The 20,737-nt window shown below is 44.8% G+C and overlaps 1 protein-coding gene across 2 annotated transcripts in view; it reads left to right on the top strand.

Annotated features, from left to right (window-relative positions):
• lrp4 (low density lipoprotein receptor-related protein 4) overlaps positions 1–20,737 on the top strand; it is a 415,707-nt gene that overhangs the window by 370,338 nt on the left and 24,632 nt on the right. For both annotated transcript variants that reach the window (XM_078549559.1, XM_078549558.1), the window contains exons 29-35: positions 309–527; positions 3,175–3,309; positions 3,850–3,958; positions 11,580–11,724; positions 12,818–12,931; positions 15,670–15,799; positions 18,243–18,313. In XM_078549559.1, coding sequence (XP_078405685.1) covers positions 309–527; positions 3,175–3,309; positions 3,850–3,958; positions 11,580–11,724; positions 12,818–12,931; positions 15,670–15,799; positions 18,243–18,313 — 923 coding nt within the window. The remainder of the gene's footprint in view (positions 1–308; positions 528–3,174; positions 3,310–3,849; positions 3,959–11,579; positions 11,725–12,817; positions 12,932–15,669; positions 15,800–18,242; positions 18,314–20,737) is intronic.

Genomic DNA, 20,737 nt, shown 5'->3' with positions numbered 1-20,737 from the left:
ACAACCCACATTTCTGCAACCTATTGTCACTCTCTAAGTCTGGGTATAATTCTGGGGGAATCTGCGCTATACCCTCTCCAAGGCCAATATATCCTTCCTGATGTGCGCAGGACTCCAGATGGGCTCTATACAAACGCGTTTGTACTAACTCCCTTAAATTTAAGACCAACATTCAATTAACGTTCTTGATTACATTTTGTACCTGTGCACATATCTTTAACGATTAGTTTATCTGGACACCCAAATCCCTTTGTTTCCCGCACAGCTTCTAGCCTCTGTAAAGTAAACTTTGCCTTTTGTCTCATCAGAAGTGCCAATCTCAATGGAAGTGGTATGGTGACAGTCATTGGCCAGGGCCTAAAAACAACTGATGGTTTGGCCATTGACTGGGTAGCAAGGAACCTCTACTGGACAGACACTGGCAGGAATACTATTGAAGTGTCCTGGCTTGATGGAAACTGCCGGAAAGTGCTAATCAACAACAGCCTGGATGAACCAAGAGCAATTGCCGTATTTCCTAGAAAAGGGTAAGTAAATCTTCCTTGGAGGACCGGGGCCCTGTTCAGACTTTACATTTTTGTGGGGGGGTTTATATTTTGTGTAAGCATGTCACATTCCATGTAATCATACTAAATCAACTTCCACTTACTTTCTAAACTTGAATAATTTTTCAGGGTAGATGGTGGTGTCATTGGGCTGGTAATCCAGCGGCCCAGGCTAATGCTCTGCTAGTTGCTTTTATCTGAATGCTCTGGGGACATGGGTTCAAGTCCCACCATGGGCACCTGGTTGGAATTTGAATTCCGTTGAAAAATCTGGAACACAAAGCCAGTTTCAGTCATGGTGACCATGAAACTATCATCGATTGTCATTAAAAACTCCTCTGGTTCGCAAATACCCTTTTAGGGAAGGGAATCTGCCACCCTTACCCGGTCTGGCCTACATGTGACTCCTTACCCACACCAGTGTGGTTGACTCTTGGAATTAGCCTCTGAAATGGCCCAGCAAGCCACTCAGTTTCAAGAGCAAAACGACCTGCGCATCCCCTGAGTAAATAAGGAAAATAAATTGTCAATGTCAGAAGAATGGGGACAAGGCAAAAGTATGTCAATTCTGGAAGTGACTTTATCACCTCTTAAAATTTGAGATGAATGGGTTGATCTTATTCAAATATGCCTGCAACCATATTGCTTAACTGAAAGCGACACAGTATAACTCCAAGGATGTTGGTACTGGACATTAAGTGATTCATCACACTAAAGCATTCAAATTGACTTAAATTCAACAAAAGTTTATCAGAGTGGGAATTAGACTGAGCAGATATTTTATTTTAAATGAGAAACAAAAACATGGGACACAGCCCACGATGGGCCGAAGGGCCTGTTTCTGTGCTGTATAACACAATGGCCAGAATTTTTCCCCGCGTCAGGCAGGCTTGGTGGGAGTGGGTGGGGGCGCCAGCGGTTGGCTCCGCGCCGCCATTTTATGCGGGCGGGTCAATTAAAGCCCGCTCACCGTAAGATGTGAGCGCTACCTGTGCAGGTGGGGGCAGGAGGGAGAGTCGGGGCCTGCGCTCTTTCACGCATGCGTGCGATAGAGCGTTTCAGCCTCCCTGAGACACGGAGCTGCCTCAGGGAGATTCAAGCGCTTTTGAAAAACATTAAATAAATGTAATAAAAATGTATTGAAACATGTCCGCCCATGTGTCACATGAGATGGGACATGTTTTTATTTTTTTTGAAAAACTTTTTATTTCATGCGTAAAAGCTTCGGGAAACCTCATCCCGCTGGTGGGTGAGGTTTCCTAAAAAATGTAAAGGCCGCTTGGCCTTTTAGCCTGCCCGTCAACCGTAAACTTGAAATTAATTACCTGGTTAATGGCCTTAATAGGCCTTTCAATTATTGGCGGGCGCGCAGTCGATTCCAGCAGGCGCCCACCAAACAGAACATCGCGAGACAGCGCGATGATGTCGGGACACACACCCGACGTCATCGTGCGTCATATTACCCACCGGTGTATCGGGCCCGCCCCCGCACACTGACCGAAGAATCCTGGACTATGACTCTATGACATGGTCCCAACACAGAGGTCCAGGCGACTTCCCTTCCTTCCCTCAATCTCAAAAGTAAGAAAATCTGTATTTTGTCATATTACATCTTACAGTGAAATCTGCCCAACCTTTTGTGGAGAGGTTTTTCCCCTTTACTGTATTTCTCTGTATTAGGCCTCTCACAGTGATAATAAGAACTAAGATGAAATAAACCTCCACTCTATGATCCAAGTTAACACAACAACCAAGAGTAATGCCCTCCCATTCTCTGTGTGCATCATCACATTGTTGATCTGAAATATAAACATATGGGAAAGTAGTGTTTCATGAGGGGGGTCCTTGTGCATGAATCCCAAAGAGCTAACATACAAGTTCAACAGGTAATAGGAAAGGCAGATGGAATGTAGGCCTTTATTTCAAAGGGAATGGAGTATAAAAAGAGGGACCTCTTGCTAAAACTATACAAGGCACTAGTTAGACCACACCTAGAATACTGTGAGCAGTTTTGTTCCCCTTATCTAAGGAAAGATATACTGGCATTGGAGGCTGTCCAGAGGATGCTCACTAGGTTGATTCCGGGTATGCAGGAATTTTCTTATGAGGAGAAGTTCAGTGGGTTGGGCCTATACTCATTGGAACTTAGAAGAATAAAAGGCGACCTTATTGAAACATATAAGATTCCTAGGCGGCTTGACAGGGTAGGTGCTGAGAGGTTGTTTCCCCTTGTGGGAGAGTCTAGGACCAGAGGGCATAATCTCAGAGTAAGGATGAGGAGGAATTTCTTCTCTCCGAGAGTAGTGAATCTATGGAATTATTTACCGCAGAGGGCTGTAGAGACTGGGTTGTTAAGTATATTCAAGGTGGAGATAGGCAGATTTTTAATCAGTAAGAGAATCAAGGGTTATGGGGAAAAGGCAGGAAAGTGGAGTTGAGGATTATCAGATCAACCATGATCTCATTGAATGGCGGAGCAGACTCAATGGCCGAATGGCCCACTACTGTTCCTACGTCTTATGGAATTAACAGATTGGTTTAGATAAAACTTTAGCCATGAAATTAAATGTTCCTATATAACAAGCCACTTAAATATAAAAATGTGAACATTATTTTTGTATTCTGCTAGGTATCTCTTCTGGACAGACTGGGGAAATCTTGCCAAAATTGAGCGCGCACAGTTGGACGGCACTGATCGCATAGTGCTTATTAATACTGATTTGGGTTGGCCAAATGGGCTGACCTTGGATTATGATACAAGAAGGTGAGCTGAGAAAAAGCAAAGATATGAAAAATGGCCATGAAGTAATCAGTGTATGAGGGGCACGAAGGCTAGAAACTTAATTAACCAACATAGATTAGGAAGGAAAGTTTTATTCTATCCTGGCTACTTGCCAGTAATCTCCTTTACTAACATTTTAAGATTAACCAGAACCACTCAATGTGTTACAGAAAAATACTACTCTGATTGCCTTTGACTGTGGTTTGTTGCACTCAGTTATACAGAAAATAATTCTGAATAGTGCTGAAGTTCTTACTGAATTCACACAACTGCTGTGACAGTGTGAAACAGTTGGGTAATAGTTTTCCACCGATGCTAAATTGGGGTTTATGAACAGTGCCTCTCTCTCTCTCTCTCTCTCGCAGCTCTCTCTCTCTCTCTCTCCCTCTCTCTCTCTTTTCCCCACCTCCCACATGGACCTCTATCTCTCTCTCTCGCTCCTGACCCCACGTCCTCCTCCATGATGTGTATGTGTTAAGCAATCTGAAATGTCAGTTTAATCAATAAAAATCTTTCTGACAGGATCTACTGGGTGGACGCTCACTTAGACAGGATAGAAAGTTGTGATTTAAATGGAAAACTGCGTCAAGTGCTGATCGGCCAAGTTACACATCCCTTTGCCTTAACGCAGGTAAGGAGTGCCCTGTTAACACTCATTCGAGATCTGTGCATTCAGAGATTCAAAACAATGTCAAAAGTGATAGAAAATACAGGCACACCATGCCAGTAACATGGAAGAACAGTGCGAACGTTGGGTTGCATTTAAGGCTCTCCTATCAATGAAGGACAGGGCAGGTTTGTTAACCCCAGTGAGGGTTTGCCCCTCCGCCTACCCGCCTGCTGCCTACCTGCCCACCTGTGCCCCCGCTGCAGGCATGGTGAAGGGCATCCTGCCTGCCAGCGGCCGATTGAGGCCCTTCAGTTGGCAATTAAGGTCCACTTAAGGGCCAAGGGGGAGAGGCCAAGCACCCAGCCCGGCAGGTTTCCCTGCACAGCTGGTGGTGGGCAGGGGAGGGGCTTCCCCCTCAATGGGCCCCCCTGGTCCCATTGGAGGGCCTCCCCTAAGGTATTACCTACCCCCTCACCCATAGCCCCCTAACCCCTTGCTGGGGCCTGTCTGCTGGGCATCCAGCAAGACCCGAAAGCACAGCCCCAAGACCCTCCCAAGGCTGTAGCCATCTAGCCCGCAGTGCTGGAGAGCTCCCGGCCTCTGATTGGCCGGCAGCTCTCATGAGGCGGGTCTTCCTGATCCAGAAGGGAGGAATTCCCGTCTCCAGCCTGAGGGCCGTTAAATGTCTGTGGGGCAGCGGGTGTTTCCCCTGGGCCTAAGTTTTTTTTTCGGCTGGGGTATCGCGGGAGGATGGGGCGTGGAACCTGGCACCTCGAGTAATTCAGCCCATGCAGTGTGGCCCTCTCTTATTATCAAAACTGGTTTGTCCGTTCAATTTATAATATCAAAGCAATTATCTTGTAGCGATTAGAAATAGGTAACAAAGGCATTCCAAGAGATCGAGAGTATATAGACAAGAAACAAAGTTATGAAAAAGGGCCCTCAAAATAATTTCAAATGGTCGGGGAGACGGTCTTAACTCAGTCAGGACTATTTAGAGAGTTGAAGTTTAGGCCGTAACTTAGCTCCTAGAATGCACATTCCTTCACTGTCGCTGGGTCAAAATCCTGGAGCTCCCTTCCTAACAGCACTGTGGGTGTACCTACACCACCTGGACTGCAGCCGTTCAAGAAGGCAGCTCACCACCACCTTCTCCAGGGCGATTAGGGTTGGGGGCAATAAATGCTGGGCCCAGCCAGCGAAGCCCACATCCCATGACAGAAAGAAATTGTAGTTTCCTTTCCCTCACCAGGTGATGCCAAACAAAGTGAGATATTGAAACAACCACTGACTTGTACAGTTAAAAAATTGCTTATTATTCTCATTACTGTAGTTTGTTGGCTTTATTGGAAGTAAATAGCAGACGCTGTCATCATTATAATGTCGGAAACATGGGTGTATTCCCATGGTTTAGAACGAATGAACGGAAATCTTGGAGTTTGTCTTCAAACACCTGGGCCGGAATTTTCCCCTCGTCGGGCGGGCTCAGTGGGGAGCGGGGTGCGGGGTCGAGAAGGGTCGGGGAGGGTCGGTCAGGAAGCCGACCACCGCCCTCGATCGGCTCCACACCGTGACTTCACGCGGGCGGGCGGGCGAATTAAGGCCTGTCCTGCGTGGATCGCGAGTGGCAGCGCTGAGTGCGGGCGGGGGGCGGAGGGAGAGCTGGGCCCAGCACCCAGTTCGTGCATGTCTGCGAAAGAGCGTTTCAATCTCCCTGAGGCACGGAGCTGCCTCGGAGAACAAAGCACTTTCTAAAAAAAAAATGAACAAAGACAATAAAAATTGAATGAAACATGTCCCCTCGTGTCACTGTGTCACATTTTATATTCAATTTGTATTAGCTTTAGGAACCCTCATCCCGCTCGTGGATGAGGTTTCCTAAAAAAAATGTAAAGGCCGCTTGGCTTTTTCGTCTACCCGCCAACCGCTAGGTTGGACCGGGGGGGGTGGGGGGCAGCGTAAATTTCAGGTTAATTAGCTCGTTAATGGCCTTAACGGGCCTTTCAATTATCGGCAGACACGCAGCTGATTCCGGCGCCCGCCCACTGAATGAAATATTGCGCGAGTGCACGATCACCTCGGGACACACGCCCGACATCATCGCGCGTCATGTGACGCTCATACACGTCAGGTACACCGAACGTAAAATCCTGGCCCTGATTCTTGCCAGGGCTGCACATTCATTAAAATTGGCTGTTTCACAGTTCAGAGGGCAGTTAGGAGTCAACCACCCTTCTGTGGGTCTGGAGTCACATGTAGGCCAGAGGATTTCCTTCCCTAAAAGGACATTATTTGAACCAAATTGGTTTTTACAGTGATTAATGATAGTTGTTATGGTCACCATTGCTTTATATTCTAGATTTATCAATTGAGTTTAAATTCCACTAAGGGATTTGAACCCATACGCCCAGAGAATTAGCCTGGCCCTTTGGAATTCTCGTTCCATGGCATGACCACTATGCCACCACATGCCCATGGCTGGTCAAAATAAATGGTATGGGAATAGAATGTCCATGGAGATCTCCTGATCTCCCAACATAACTTCAGTGGAAACCCTCGAGAGCAGCAGGTCACATAGTTTCTTGTGAGATTTCACCTCATATGGAAGGTGATCAAGAAATCCTGGAACAATTCTACTTCTGTGTAATTTCTTTTTAGGTTTAGAAAATGCTGCTTTCTTTGTCCCTTGTGCTTGTAGCAAAAGACACTCATCATTTTAGCCGTGGTTATTTGAACAGATTTGGACAGAGCTCACTGCACTGTCTCTGGAGCAAACAAAAATAAAAGGTGTTATTCTTAATTGCCACAGGGTGGGCTCATGACTTTAATATGTCTTAGGATGTAATAGTGCCATCCTGTGGAGAACCAGAGCATAGCTGATAACAGGAACTATTACCCAGTGAATAAAAGGTTCGGATTACATTTATAATGCACCCCAGCGTCGCTTTCATTGTTCCTGATATCATCTGGATCCCATAATTAAAGGCCAGATAGACTAACATTTGTCATTGTGAAAATGCTAGAATCCATTGTCACGGACAAAATGTATGTCTTTCCTGACTGTCCGTGATCAGTGTGTTTTGTCTGTGAGGTGTATGTATTTTCTGACTGTCCGTGATCAGTGTGTTTTGTATGTGAGGTGTATGTATTTTCTGACTGTCCGTGATCGGTGTGTTTTGTATGTGAGGTGTATGTATTTTCTGACTGTCCGTGATCGGTGTGTTTTGTATGTGAGGTGTATGTATTTTCTTGCCCTCACAGTGATTGTTCCAATTTATATAATCCCAGCAGCAAGCTTTTTGTGAGTTTAAAGAATAAAGGTGATTTGTTATCCCCACCCTTGGCCCCAGAGGTTTAAAATAAGTGACGCCTCACTCACCTGCCTCATCCACACTATCGCTCCCACAGAGGTTCGATACAGATGAAGAATAAAACAATACGATTACAAAGCATAATTGTCTCAGCCTCTCTTTCTTGGCAGCCTTGTAGTTTCTTGGATGAGTTGATGCTTTTTTTTTGTTGAAGTGAAGATCATGTAAGCAGAGGATTCTCAGTAAGTTGTGAGGCTTCTTGTAGTTGAATTTCCAGGAGGTTAGTTCTCAGGTTGGGGAGAGTCTTTCTCCCATTTCCAAGCATTGCTTATTAACTTGTCTGTTAAGTTGACTTGCAGTTGGTTCAATTGCTTCTGTAAGGGACTTTGATAGAACTCTCTCTGCAAACAGCTTTTGCTGTTGTAAAAGCAGACAGAAAACATGGCTGCGCTCATCATGTGACTTGTACATGTTCAAAAATCCTTTGCCCAAAGCAAGGTGGGTTGTTGATTACACACCCTGTGTTGTCATTTGACACTTTGTAATTCGCCCAGTCTACTTTGGATGAGAAACCATCATAATACTGTGGAAGAGTCATACGGACTCGAAACGTTAACTGTGTTCCTCTCTGCAGATGCTGCCAGACCTGCTGAGTTTTTCCAGGTATTTTTATTTTTGTTTTGGATTTCCAGCATCCGCAGTTTTTTTGCTTTTATAGTACTGCGGAGGGTTGATGGGATCCCTTGTACATTTTTCCAACACAGATTGAATTTCAACGCTTCTTTTGTCTGTGGTGAAACAGAAAGATCAATCAGTTGGAAAATTGTAATTCTGTTGTTGACGGTCCATCCTTAAACAAAGAGGTGTGTGAACTTTCTATCTGGCTCTGAATGTCCATACTTAATTAGTTATTTGCTTAAGACTCAGGATCATCTGGAGCCCAAAATGCCAAGGATCACATGATTTTGCAGTGGCCGTTTGAATAGATTGCTTCTGTCCAAAATTTTAAAAGTGTGGTCTGAAAGTTCATAACATACTGGAGCATGTCAGCATTATTAAGGAGGCAGTAGCAGGACATTTAGAAAATCATAACATGATCAGATAGAGTCAGCATGGTTTGTGAAAGGGGAATCATATTTGACAAATTTATTAGAGTTCTTTGAAGATGTAGCAAACAGGGTGGATAAAGGAGAACCAGTAGATCTAGTGTATTTGGTGTTCCAAAAGGCATTTATTTGATAAGGTGCCACACAAAAGGTCACTGCACAAAATAAGAACTCTTGGCGTTGGGGATGATATATTTGCACGGATAGAGGATTGGCTAACTAACAGGAAACACAGCTTGTATAAATGGGTCATTTTCAGGTTGGCAAACTGTAACTAGTGAAGTGCTGCAGGGATCAGTGCTGGGAGCCCAACTATTTACAATCTATATTAATGACTTGGGTGAAGGGACTGTTTTGTTTTTCTCTCATTCTTTCCCGGCATGTGGGCATTGCTGGCAAGCGTAGCATTTATTGCCCATCTCTATTTGCCCTTGAGAGCCCTTGAGAAGGTGGCGGTGAGCTGCCTTCTTGAACTGCTGCAGCCCATGTGGTGCAGACACACCCTCGGTGCTGTTGGGAAGGGAGTTCCAGGATTTTGACCCAGCGACAGGGAAGGAACGGCGATATATTTCCAAGTAAGGATGGTGTGCGGCTTGGAATCATGCAGGTGGTAGCCATGCATCTGCTGCCCTTGTCCTTCTAGTTGGTAGAGTTTGGAAGGTGCTGTCGAAGGAGCTTTGGAGAGTTGCTGCAGTGCATCTTGTAGTTGGTACACAGTACGGCCACTGTGTGTCGGTGGTGGAGGGAGTGAATGTTTAAGGTGGTGGATGGGGTGTCAATCAAGCGGGCTGCTTTGTCCTGAATGGTACTGAGTTTCTTGAGTGTTTTTGGAGCTGCACTCATCCAGGCAAGTGGAGAGTATTCTCACTCCTGACCTGTAGTTGGTGGACAGGCTTTGGGGAGTCAAGAGGTGAGTTACTCGCCACAGAATTCCCAGCCTCTGACCTACTCTTGTAGCCACAGTTCAGTTTCTGGTCAATGGTAACTGCCTCCCCAACTCCACCCTGGCATGTTGATAGTGGGGGATTCAGTAATGGTAAAGCCATCAAATATCATGGGGAGATGGTTAGATTCTCTCTTGTTGGAGATGGTTGTTGCCTGGAACTTGTCTGGCGCAAATGTATTGTAGCCAAATTTGCTGATGATATGTAGGAAAGTAAGTTGTGAGGAGGATACTGAGAGTCTGCAAAGGGATATAAATATTTATATATAAATATAAAGTGAATGGGCAAAAATTTGGAAGATGATGTTTAATGTGGGAAAATGTGAGGCTGTCCACTTTGGCAGGAAGAAAAGAAAAGCAGAATATTATTTAAGTGGAGAGAGATTACTGAATGCTGCAGTACCGAGGGATCTGGGTGTCCTTGTACATAAATCACAAAAAGTCAACATGTAGGTGTCAAGTAATTCAGAAGGCAAATGGAATGTTGGTCTTGTTGCTAATTGCAATGGGGAATGGAGTATAAAAGTAGGGAAGTCTAGTTACAACTGTACAGGACATTGGTGAGTTCACACCTAGAGTAGTGTGTACAGTTTGGGTCTCCATTAGGAGGGATGTACGTGCATTGGAAACAACTCAGGGAAGGTTCACTAGGCTGATTCCTGGGATGAGGGAGCTGCCTTATGAGGAAAGGTTGAGCAGGTTGTGCCGTTACTTACTGGAGCTTAGAAGAACAAGAGATGATCTTATTGAAACAGAGGAGGGGGCTTGACAGGGTAGATGCTGAGACGATGTTTCCTCCTGTGGGGGAATCTAGAACTAGGGGGCACTGTTTAAAAATAAGGAGATAATGATAGAATTTGACAGCTAAATTTTCTATTTGATGAAAAGAGAAGGATTTGCTGACATAGGGAATGGTGCCTATTTATTTCTTGAATGGACTATTCTGGATGTTAATTTGATGCGATTTGTATCGCTGCTGACAAGAACACAAAAGGTAGACATTTCCCCACAGGGGAGGATGGGATGTTACCTCTGTATTCCTTCAGCCCATTCTCATGAAACAGATTGATGGGCCAAATAGCCTGTGCCTGTGCTACTATTCTTTGTGGGAAACATCTCTGCACAGGCCTGAGTCAGCAATGGAGAAATGGGAGCAATCAGAGAGGGTGCAGGCTATACTTTTAAGCCTGTTTAGTCACCTGGGCTCTCAGTCTGTGGTGGGCCTGGGCCAATTTGGATTTCATCCAAAGGGGTCAATCCAAATGGAGTAACAAGAAAGGACAAAGCCAGGAACCAGCAAGTGAGGGGGTCAGCGAAGATTGAGGGAGCATCAAAGAAGGTGGCCAAGAAGAGACTGAAATGGTGTGGTCATCTGTCACGGAGAGAGAGAGAGAGAGAGAGAGAAAATGTGATGAAGATGGGACTGCCAGGAAGAAGGAGAAGAGGAAGACCTCAGACCAGATGGGAAGATGGGGGTGGAGTGACTGAAACGCAGCGGGATTGGAAGAGGAATGGGTGACTGACAGGAGGAGAACGGTGATCAACCAGCGTAGTGGAGACCCCAAGTGAAATGGGAGAAGCTGAAAGAAGAAGAAGATTAACCCAAATGGGCAATGGGTTTGGCAAAATGAAGACAATTTTGATGTACAATTTGGAACACTGAACAAGTTATCAAACCCCAGCTCTGAAGAAGAGTCACACGCACTCGAAACGTTAACTCTGTTTCTCCCTCCACAGATGCTGCCAGACCTGCTGAGTTTTTCCAGCATTTTCTGCTTTTGTTTCAGATATCTGGCACCTGCGGTATTTTGCTTTTATAAAACCCAATTGTAATCTTAAACTGAAGTTGAACTCAAATTTCTATCAACATCTCAGTGGATGCAATGATTGATAGGTGAAGCTAGGGATGTCCTGGCCAGAGTAGAGAAAACGCTCCCGTGACCAAATTGGAGAGAATTAAAATATTTCCATTGCAGTTTGTAACTTGATGCTTTCTCAAAGATTCTGTGCATATATTTCAATACAAAACTGAGTATTAATATAAAGAGGTGTAGTGGGGGGGACAGGTTGGTACCAGTGGAAATGAGACAGTTTGACCAGCTCTCCAGCCTGAAGTGTGAAATCCTGGAAGTGCTCGATTATAAGAGGTCGTTTTGTCGACGGGACTCATTTCCCACCATAGACTTAAATTGCACTTAAAATAAATATGGAAGACATTTGGACAACATGAAATTACATTCATTGCTCTATGTGAAAACTAAAATCTTTATTTTCACAATTAGCATGATCGCTGGATTTACTGGACAGACTGGCAAACTAAATCAGTCCAGCGTGTGGACAAGTACACAGGTCGGAACAAAGAAACCATCCTCGCCAACGTAGAGGGACTGATGGACATCATTGTCGTCTCCCCACAGAGACAAACAGGTATAGAAGGAGAAAGCATGGGCTAAAACGACATTGGGCAGTAATGTGTTGTGGCAGGTCATTTAATGGGACCTGGGTGAACAAGGCAAGCAACTGTGCACCCCTTTGATCAATCAGACTGTAGAACTGGGAGATTAACAATGCAAATGCTGAGAAGAAAGTGTAGATTAGAGTGAGCGAATTCAATGCCAAATCAGGTACAGGAAGAGAAATAAAGGGAGGGAAGGAAATATTGGGCAAAGAGAGAGAGGGGAAAAATAGACTAAAAAGTTTTATTTTTTTTAAAAATCTCAACAACATTTAAAACTTGAAGGACTGAAGGATTGAGACTCCTCACTTGAGATAGTTAATTTTCAGTGCTGGAGAGGTTGACCAGCAGTAATGGTTTATTGATTTTCATCTTGTTAGATTAAAAATAGAGAAGACCTAAATTTCTGTGGTGGGTTGGGTTCATGTCCACCATGGAACTTCTCACCACTCAATGCATTTCATTGGTGAGGCATTCTTGCCAAGGTAATGGCAGAGTGCCACAACTCGGACAGCACCTTTTGGATATTTGTATTTTAATCGTGCCGCTGCCCCCTTTCTGATTTTGGTGTGCAGTTTGCACGTGATTAACAGGCACCATTAGCCTCACCATTATTTCAGCAGTAAATTAGGGCCTATTTATTCAACAGGAGTAGGTTGTGACAGTGTTGACTTTATCAGATTTCTGTTCAAAAGCTAGATATGTCGATGGACGTATTGGTTAAAGGAATGTTCTTATTGGGCAAAGCATTCTTTTGCTTTGTTAACATGAAACTGATGATCTAATTTGCATTGAAAAACATCGATACATCGCAAAAATTAACACTTGTGCACAATTTCTGTCATATTCATCATGACTACGGGTTCTCCCTCTCTATCTAATTTAAAATGTAAAAATTATACAGGCAAGATTAGTAGAAGAGGAACAATTGGATCATTAATTTCCATTAAATTTCCTAGTTGTCGGTGCATCTCCCACATTACATTCCCTAGAAGATGCTGCTGTAAGGACATGACTGTTAGAAATAAATCCAAACTTTACTTTAAATGATTGAATTTGTTTTAGGTACCAACTCATGTGGTGTCAATAATGGAGGATGCACACATCTTTGCTTTGCCAGGGCAACAGACTTTGTGTGCGCATGTCCTGATGAGCCAGATGGACGCCTATGTTCAGTAGGTGAGTAATAATCTTAAGGCCACAAACGGCAAAAAATGACTCCCAAACAGCTGTGGCTTGTCTGTATTTTAGGCAGAAAACACTGACAGAAATAAGTGTCTATTAAAAAAGATTTCCAAAGATGGAACGTTTCAGGTAGAAGTAATATGCATCTTAACGTTCTTTTTAATATATATATATATATATATTTTTAAAGAAGTGAATTTGAAATAAAATAACTATCTAAATTTTGTGCCAATTCAGAAGGGCTATTCTTTAAAAATGTCACCTTGTGTCACAATTATCCTGATTCTTCCCAGTTCTGCGCAGTTATTGCACCATTTTGTATTCACATACCGCGTCAGTTAATAATCAAAAAGGCATCTTTCTTGTCCATGCATTGCTGCTGTTATACCCTGTCAGCAGTTGGAAGGAGCTAAATGGTACTTCTAAAATATTTTTCCCTCTGGTTTTGCATGTATTTGGTTTCCATGGTCGTTTTTGATTATCCGATGGTCGAGTGAACTAAATATTTAACTAATCTCCATTTCCTGGTAATCTACAAATCGTACACCCTTTTTCTTTCTTAAAAACATAGGCCAGGATTTTCCGGTGGTGGGGCGGGCCCGGGAGCGGCCGGCGTGTATCGCATGCTGCAGCGCTCAGTGCTGCTGGGGTGGGGGCAGGAGGAGGGCGAGCACTGACATTCATGCGTGTACGCGGGTGCATGCAATAAAAGTGCCCTGAGGCACAGAGCCGCCTTAATAGACCTTTTAGTTGTTGTGCTGCCGACTCCCGCGCACGCCCTCCGACCGAAATACCGCGCATGTGCGTGATGATGTCGGGACGCTCGCCCAACGTCATCGTGCGTCCTTTTACAATCATTTGGACCGGGTATGGGCCCGCCCAGCAAGTGCAATATTCTGCCTGTAGGCTGGAGTCGGAGTCAAAAAGCGGAAGTCGGGATTAATCCCATCGTTACGATCCTGCCTCTGTCCCGGCAGTGCCAGGAGGTAGAATTTCCATCTCCCAGAGGAGGCAGAGATGGAGGTGGGTCATTGCCAAAGCCGGGTTAAAGGCCCAATCTCTTTTCCCAAACATAGCCCAGTCCTTCATTGCCATCAGTGGCTCCAACAAATAAAGTTACATTTGAAGATGCGTGTGGAGCTCCCTCACTCACAGCCCCTTAACACTCCCCTTCACTGCCTACACTTCTTTACCCACTTCACCCCTCTCACTTCCCTATCCTTTCCCCCCAACCTCACCCTCTCCAACCCCCTTCAGCCCCATCCAATATGCCCCTAATCCCCAACCCATTCACACAGTTTCCACTTTATAAATTGTACTCTCAGTCTCTAGTAATAACATTTGGATGACATTGAAAAGCTCATAAATCTGTCAAAATAAACCATTTGCTTGAATAGGCCCTTGAAAAATGATTATCCTCTTCAGAATGTCATAAACGTGTCAAAATAAATATCGCTTGAAAAGGCATAAATCTGTCAAAGCTGTCAAACTCTCATTCCCCGGGACAACTGAATAAACAAACTCTGCACTGCAGAATCTATTAGTGCTTTTGAAGTCATCCAAAAACTCATATATCTGTCAAAGCTTTCCTACCAGTCTATAATTAGGGTGTTCCATTAAACCTAACTCCTTTCAAAATTTCCAAACACTAGACTATGTCTGCTTCTGACAGCTGACCAGTTCCTTCGCACCTAGATTGATGTCGGATAGTCCATCTGGTTTCATTCCCTTTTATTGACTTGTGGCAGTTTGTAAAAACCAAGTGGCTTGCAGGGCCATTTCAGAGGGCATTTAAAAGTCAACCACATTACTGTGGATCTGGAGTCATGTGTAGGCCAGACCAGGTGAGGGCGTCAAATTTCCTTCTCTAAAGGACATTAGTGAACCAAATGGGTTTTTACGACAATCGACAATGGTTTCATGGTCATCATTAGACTTTTAATTCCAGATTTTTATTGAATACAAATTCCACCATCTGTTGTGATGGGATTCGAACCCAGGTCTTCAGATTACCCTGGGTCTCTGGATTACCAGTCCAGTGAAAAAGGAAGGTGGTTGTAGTTGCTGTTGGTGGTCATTCATCTCATTTCCAGGACATCACTGCAGGAGTTCCTCAGGGTAGGCCTAGGATGGTTGTCAGATGACAGAGCAGACGAGTGTGTGCGTGTGTGTGTGTGTGCGTGAGTGTGTGTGAGTGTGTGTGTGTGCGTGAGTGTGTGTGAGTGTGTGTGTGTGCGTGAGTGTGTGTGTGTGCGTGAGTGTGTGTGTGTGCATGTGTGAGAGTGTGTGTGTGTGTGCGTGAGTGTGTGCGTGAGTGTGTGTGTGTGCATGTGTGAGAGTGTGTGTGTGTGTGTGCGTGAGTGTGTTTGTGTGTGCCTGAGTGTGTGTGCGTGTGTGTGTGTGTGTGTGAGTGTGTGTGTGTGTGTGCGTGAGTGTGTGTGTGTGTGTGTGAGTGTGTGTGTGTGAGTGTGTGTGCTGGGCGGGAGTGTGTGCGCTGGGCGGGAGTGCTTTTCCACCTATATTTTTCTCCATCTTTTGGAAAGAATTCCCTCATTATTTGGCACCTCCTTCAACTAGATTGGCTCAGATCAGAAGTTAGTTACATAGGAATGAAAGGTGCTGAGCACTGTGACATAGCTTTCGTTGACAGACTTTGAAGATGCACCTATGGTTAAAGGTGGTGTAACGCAGTTTGAACATAATGACTAATTAATGAACACAATTTTTTGCAGTTCCCGGGTATATGCCTCCATATCCAGAAACCACCAGCTCGAATGAGAAAGCTGACACAGGGGGCGCGCACAAACCCTTAGACTCTTTCCCTGAAAACCCCACGGATTCTGTGGAGAATACAAGTGAGAAGTAAGTGTGCAGATTGTTACCCTCGTCATATAATGCCTCCCGCCAGATCCAGGACGGTTTTGATTTTATTCAAGTTAAACTTGCGACAAATTTTGAAGGCTGGAATTGCCTTCACCCTGGGCACTTGCGCCGCTATTTGCAAACCAGATCACAGCAGAACCAGCCAAACGCTGTTGCCTCCCAATTAACAGTTCAAACGAGGCAATAAACGAATTCAGTTTAATTCAGTTTCTGTAACTGCAAGGGGGGGTTTGAGCCAGCAGAAAAGATCAGGTTTGCTGTGCAGCCATGTGGTGAGACTTGCTTAGTATGAAATGGAAAATGAAATAAATCCCAACAAATTCCATTTGGAATTGAGGACTGAGCATTATGTTGGTTTACATTCATGACCGAGCTCAAAATATTCCCGTTAATGTAACACTGTGAAAATTCACTTCAGTTATCGCGCTGTGATTTTGTCCGTGGGTTTTTACAGCAATTCTGGAATCTGTACAATAAGAGCGGAAAGGTTATTTTCTCCTCGTGTTTCTGATGCTGGAGGCCGCGAAGTAAATAGACAGTAACTCTAATGTGTGAGAAATATTACAAACCTTGTGGCGGTCTGTGGATTTGGTATTATTATCACAGCTTAAAATCGATTTTGCTGTCATCGCAAATCGCGAACTTATTCACCGTTGGTCAAGTTTTGGCAGTGTAATGGCATGTGCAGTACCAGATGAGTATGCATACTATCATTTATATATATCCATCCAGAGAGCCCTGTTAGTGAGGGTCCCAGACCACCAGAGAGGAACGGAATGGCTCCCAGTAGCAGTGAAAGAATTCCCGTTCTCAGTGGGAAAAGTAATTCGGTCAAATTATTGCACAAGTCCAACCTGAATCCCAGACCTGATAAGAAGATTTGTTTTATGCCGCATCAGAAATTGAAATAATGCAACTGCCATAAATAATAGCGACACTGAGCTCATTGCAGCAAGTGTGGGAGTGTTTGTCACATCATGTGATCGCAGGTATTTCTCTGGAAAACAGTACTGCCCTCAAGGGGAATGAAAGTTAGATTATTTTATATCTTGGCCTGATCAATTCTTTAGGAGCTGCACCTATCATATCGCAGATGCCACTTACGCCTGTATGACCGCAAACTAAAACATTGCACATTGCAATTTTAATAATTACCTTTGGTGTCAGGAATCCAAGACCTTCATTGACAGATGTCAAGTTATAATTAGGTCTTTCAAATTGCGTGCCACGGTTTTGCCGGAAGCCTTGCTGTGTCCGCACCCCACTGGCTCTCTACCTGTGAGCAGATGTGAACAAGCCCAGGTTGATGTTTAAATGGAGAGAGACCACAGAATGCTGAGTCAGACCCGGGGAACCTTGCCTGTCCTTTTACATTAATCACAAAAAGTCAGCATGCAGGTCACTGCAAGTAATTAGGAAGGCAAATGGAATGTTTGCCATTATTGCAAAGGGAATGGAGTATAAATGTAGGGAAGTCTTGCTACAGGTGAGACCAAACCTAGAGTACTGTGCAGATTTGGTTACCTTACTTAAGGAGGGACCAACTTGCAGTAGAAGCAGTTCAGAGGAAGTTCGCTAGGTTGATTCCTAGGACGAGGGGTTGGTCTTATGAGGAAAGGTTGAGCAGATTGGTCTATACTCATCGGGGTTTTGAAGAACAAGAGGTGATCTTATTGAAACATATACGGTTCTGAAGGGACTTGACAGGGTAAATACTGAGAGGATACTGTGGGAGAATCTACAACGAGGGGGCACAGTTTAAAAACTTCCCTCCCCCAGTAAGCAGTGAAGGCTGGGTCACTGAATATATTGAAGACTGAGTTAGACAGGTTTCTGATTGACAAGGAAGTCGAAGGTTATGGGGCACAGGTAGGAAAGTAGAATTAAGGCCACAATCAGGTTGAATGGCATTATTGATTGGCAGAGCTGGCTTGAGGGGCCAAATGGCCTACTCCTGCTCCTATTCCTCACATTCTTATGTCAGCTGTAACATCTGGAGCTGTCTGATAGCTTTTTGATACTTGCAGTCAGGGCTCGAACTTGAGTGAGTTGGATGGGGCTGTTTTCTGGCTGTGTAACCGTCTCTAGTAAGCAGAGTTCAACACCTTTAAGAGAGGGGAAGGGAAAAACGACAAAGAGAAAGAAATTGCCTTCTGCTGCTATTTTACCACGGCAGGCTGGTGGTAATTGCAAGGCATGTCATTGCTCGTAGATTGAAATGTTAGTTCAATATTTGAAAAGCTTGCGTAACCATCACTAGATGAATGAATGATCACCCAATTAATCACATTAATAAACCATTAAATAATCTTCATCTCGCAGGGTTAGTGGTGCCAGTTAGAAGTATTGAATTGGTCAGCAGTGATGTTGTAAACTTTTCAGTTTCACGTTAGTTGCTAAATACCAATGTTTTTTTCTCCAGCTGTTCTCAGAAAGATGCAACTCAAGGTCTGTGCGACCGGAATGTAAACCAGGTGTTACCTGCAATAAATGGTACGTTTCTGCACAGTGGAATGAGGCTAAAAAAAATCTTGTGTGTTATACTGTGATCAGTTCCCATGTATTTTATTTTAATTCACTCTTGGGATATGCACGATGCTAGAAAAGCCAGTAATTATTGCCCTGTTTTAGTTACTCTTGCGAAGGTGGTGGTGAGTCCTCTTGAACTGCTGCAGTCCAGTGAAGGTAGGGAGTTCCAGGATTTCGACCCAGCAACGGTGAAGGAACAACAACTTATATTTATAAAGCACCTTTACTTTTGTGAAATGACCCAAGACACCTCACACAAGCAAATGAAATTTGACACTGAGCCGCATAGAAACATGGGAACACGAAAACAGGAGTGGGCCATTCAGCCCATCGAGCCTGCTCCGCTGTTCAATTAGATCGTGGCTGTTCATCTACCTCAACACCACTTTCCTGCACTATCTCCGTATCCCTTGATGTCATTAGTCTCCTAGAAATTTCTGACTTGAACATGCTCCATGCTTAAGCTTCCACAGTCCTCTAGGTAGAGAATTCCAAAGATTCAGATCTCTCCTCATAAGCCAATCCCACCATTCCAGGGATTAACCTGGTGAACCCCTGTTGCACTCCCTCTATGGCCAGTATGGCGACATACGGAGGTATTAGGGCAAATGACCGAAAGCTTGGTCAAAGAGATGGGTATTAAGGAGGAAGCAGGAAGAAGGGAAGTGGAGAGATGTATGAGGGAATTCCAAAGCGTCGGGTCTCACCAGTTGAAGGTGTGGCTGCCTCTGGTGAAGGAATGATAAATATGTCCAAGTTGTGACGGTGTGTGATTTGGAGGGAAACTTGGAGGTGAAGCTGTTCCCATGTACCTGCTGCCCTCACTCTTCTGGGTGTTGGAAGTTGCAGGTTTGGGAGATGCTGGTGAAGAAACCAGGGTAATTTACTGTAGTACACCCTGTAGATGGTACAATGCCTAGGTGGACATCAGGAGAGGGTTTTTAAGGTGTTAAATGAGCGTTGCCCCGACTCTATTGAAGCCCTTACCATTTAAAATCCACATTCTCAATTTTTAAGGAATCCATGAAAGATGCAGAGAGTTTTAGTTCACTGTTGAAGACATTCCTTCCATAGTCTCTGTCTTCCGTTGGCAGCATTACATTGGCCCTTCAGCCACTTTTGACACTGGTTGACAACACATCGACGGGTTTCCAAACAACCTAAAGCACCACCCAATCCCTCTGCCCACCCATCTCCCAGTCGGGTGAGGAGGATGCCGCTAAAACTGCCTGGCGACCTGCCCAAATGTGGCGTAACCTCGGTTAAAGGTGCTTTGCAAAAAAGCAAGTTGTCTCACGATTGTTGATCCTAATCTCAGCCGGGCCACTAGAGGGAGCACTTTACCACCGGAGAATGAGTGAGCAGGTTTCCCTGGGAAGAAGTAGTCATGGTGTCAGCATTGCACTGCATTGGTTCATGTTAGTTTAAACGTGTAAGCTGATTTGATGCTCCTCACTCACAACAACATTGTTTGACCGCGTAAATCCCACTCCTGCCATACCAGCAGTTCCTTTATATCCGTGTGACCTTTGAGAGCTGATAAAATTGTAAACGTTAGAGAGTCGCTTATCCTGACGCTTATCTGTGCCAGTGAAATGTGAGAAGCGGCCTGGTAGTACACCTTGCTGCATTGTAAACTTTTTCAGTTTAAAGTTTAAAAAGCTGTCAGTGCAACAGCTGAAGTCCTCGCACTAATGGCCAGACAATGGTCCCTCTGCAGTGGTCCACGTTTCGCATCATTTCAATGCAGAAACTGCGATCTTAGGCTCCCTCACTGGGCATTTTTTCAGCAGGGCTAGCGGGGGAGGGCAGGTAAAATACCAGGGGTGCCCAGCCCCCCACCTTCTCGCCCATCCCTGAGCTGCCCTCCCCCCGAACACTGTAACTCTTTCGAGTTATAACAGATCGCATGTAACTCTTTCGAGTACATTCACAGTTCTTGGTTTCCGGGAGTGGGACAGGAACCCACAACCTTCTGATTCAAAGGCGAGGATGATATGAACTGAGCCACAGCTGACACCTCCAGAACACTGTAAGGTGCTGCCATTTTCTAATGGATAATTAAGAATCACTTGAGCTAGTTAACATGCCAGTTGACCTGGATAATGCGCCACCCTCATTGGGCAGGAGTGAGCATGCCGTTATTTTTAAACACAAAAAAGTCAGGAATGCAATGGGGGTGCAACCATCGGGGGGATGCCCTATGTACAACCCACCCAACCAAAAAGATTTAGCCCCCTTCGCTCCCTCCCACCTGGTCTCCAAAACCAGTTCCCAACACCCCTCCCTAGGCTGCCCATTCCCTCCTCGCCCAAGCAGCCCTGACTTACCTGCCTCCGGCCGCCATCTCCTCTTCTCCCAGGCCCTGACTGTGGTCTGGCAGCTCCC

Source organism: Cetorhinus maximus, chromosome 9 (genome assembly GCF_964194155.1).
Source record: "Cetorhinus maximus chromosome 9, sCetMax3.hap1.1, whole genome shotgun sequence".
Classification (NCBI taxonomy): Eukaryota; Metazoa; Chordata; class Chondrichthyes; order Lamniformes; family Cetorhinidae; genus Cetorhinus; species Cetorhinus maximus.
The sequence above is the reverse complement of the archived record's forward strand: the minus strand, read 5'-3'. Positions and strand labels throughout refer to the sequence as shown.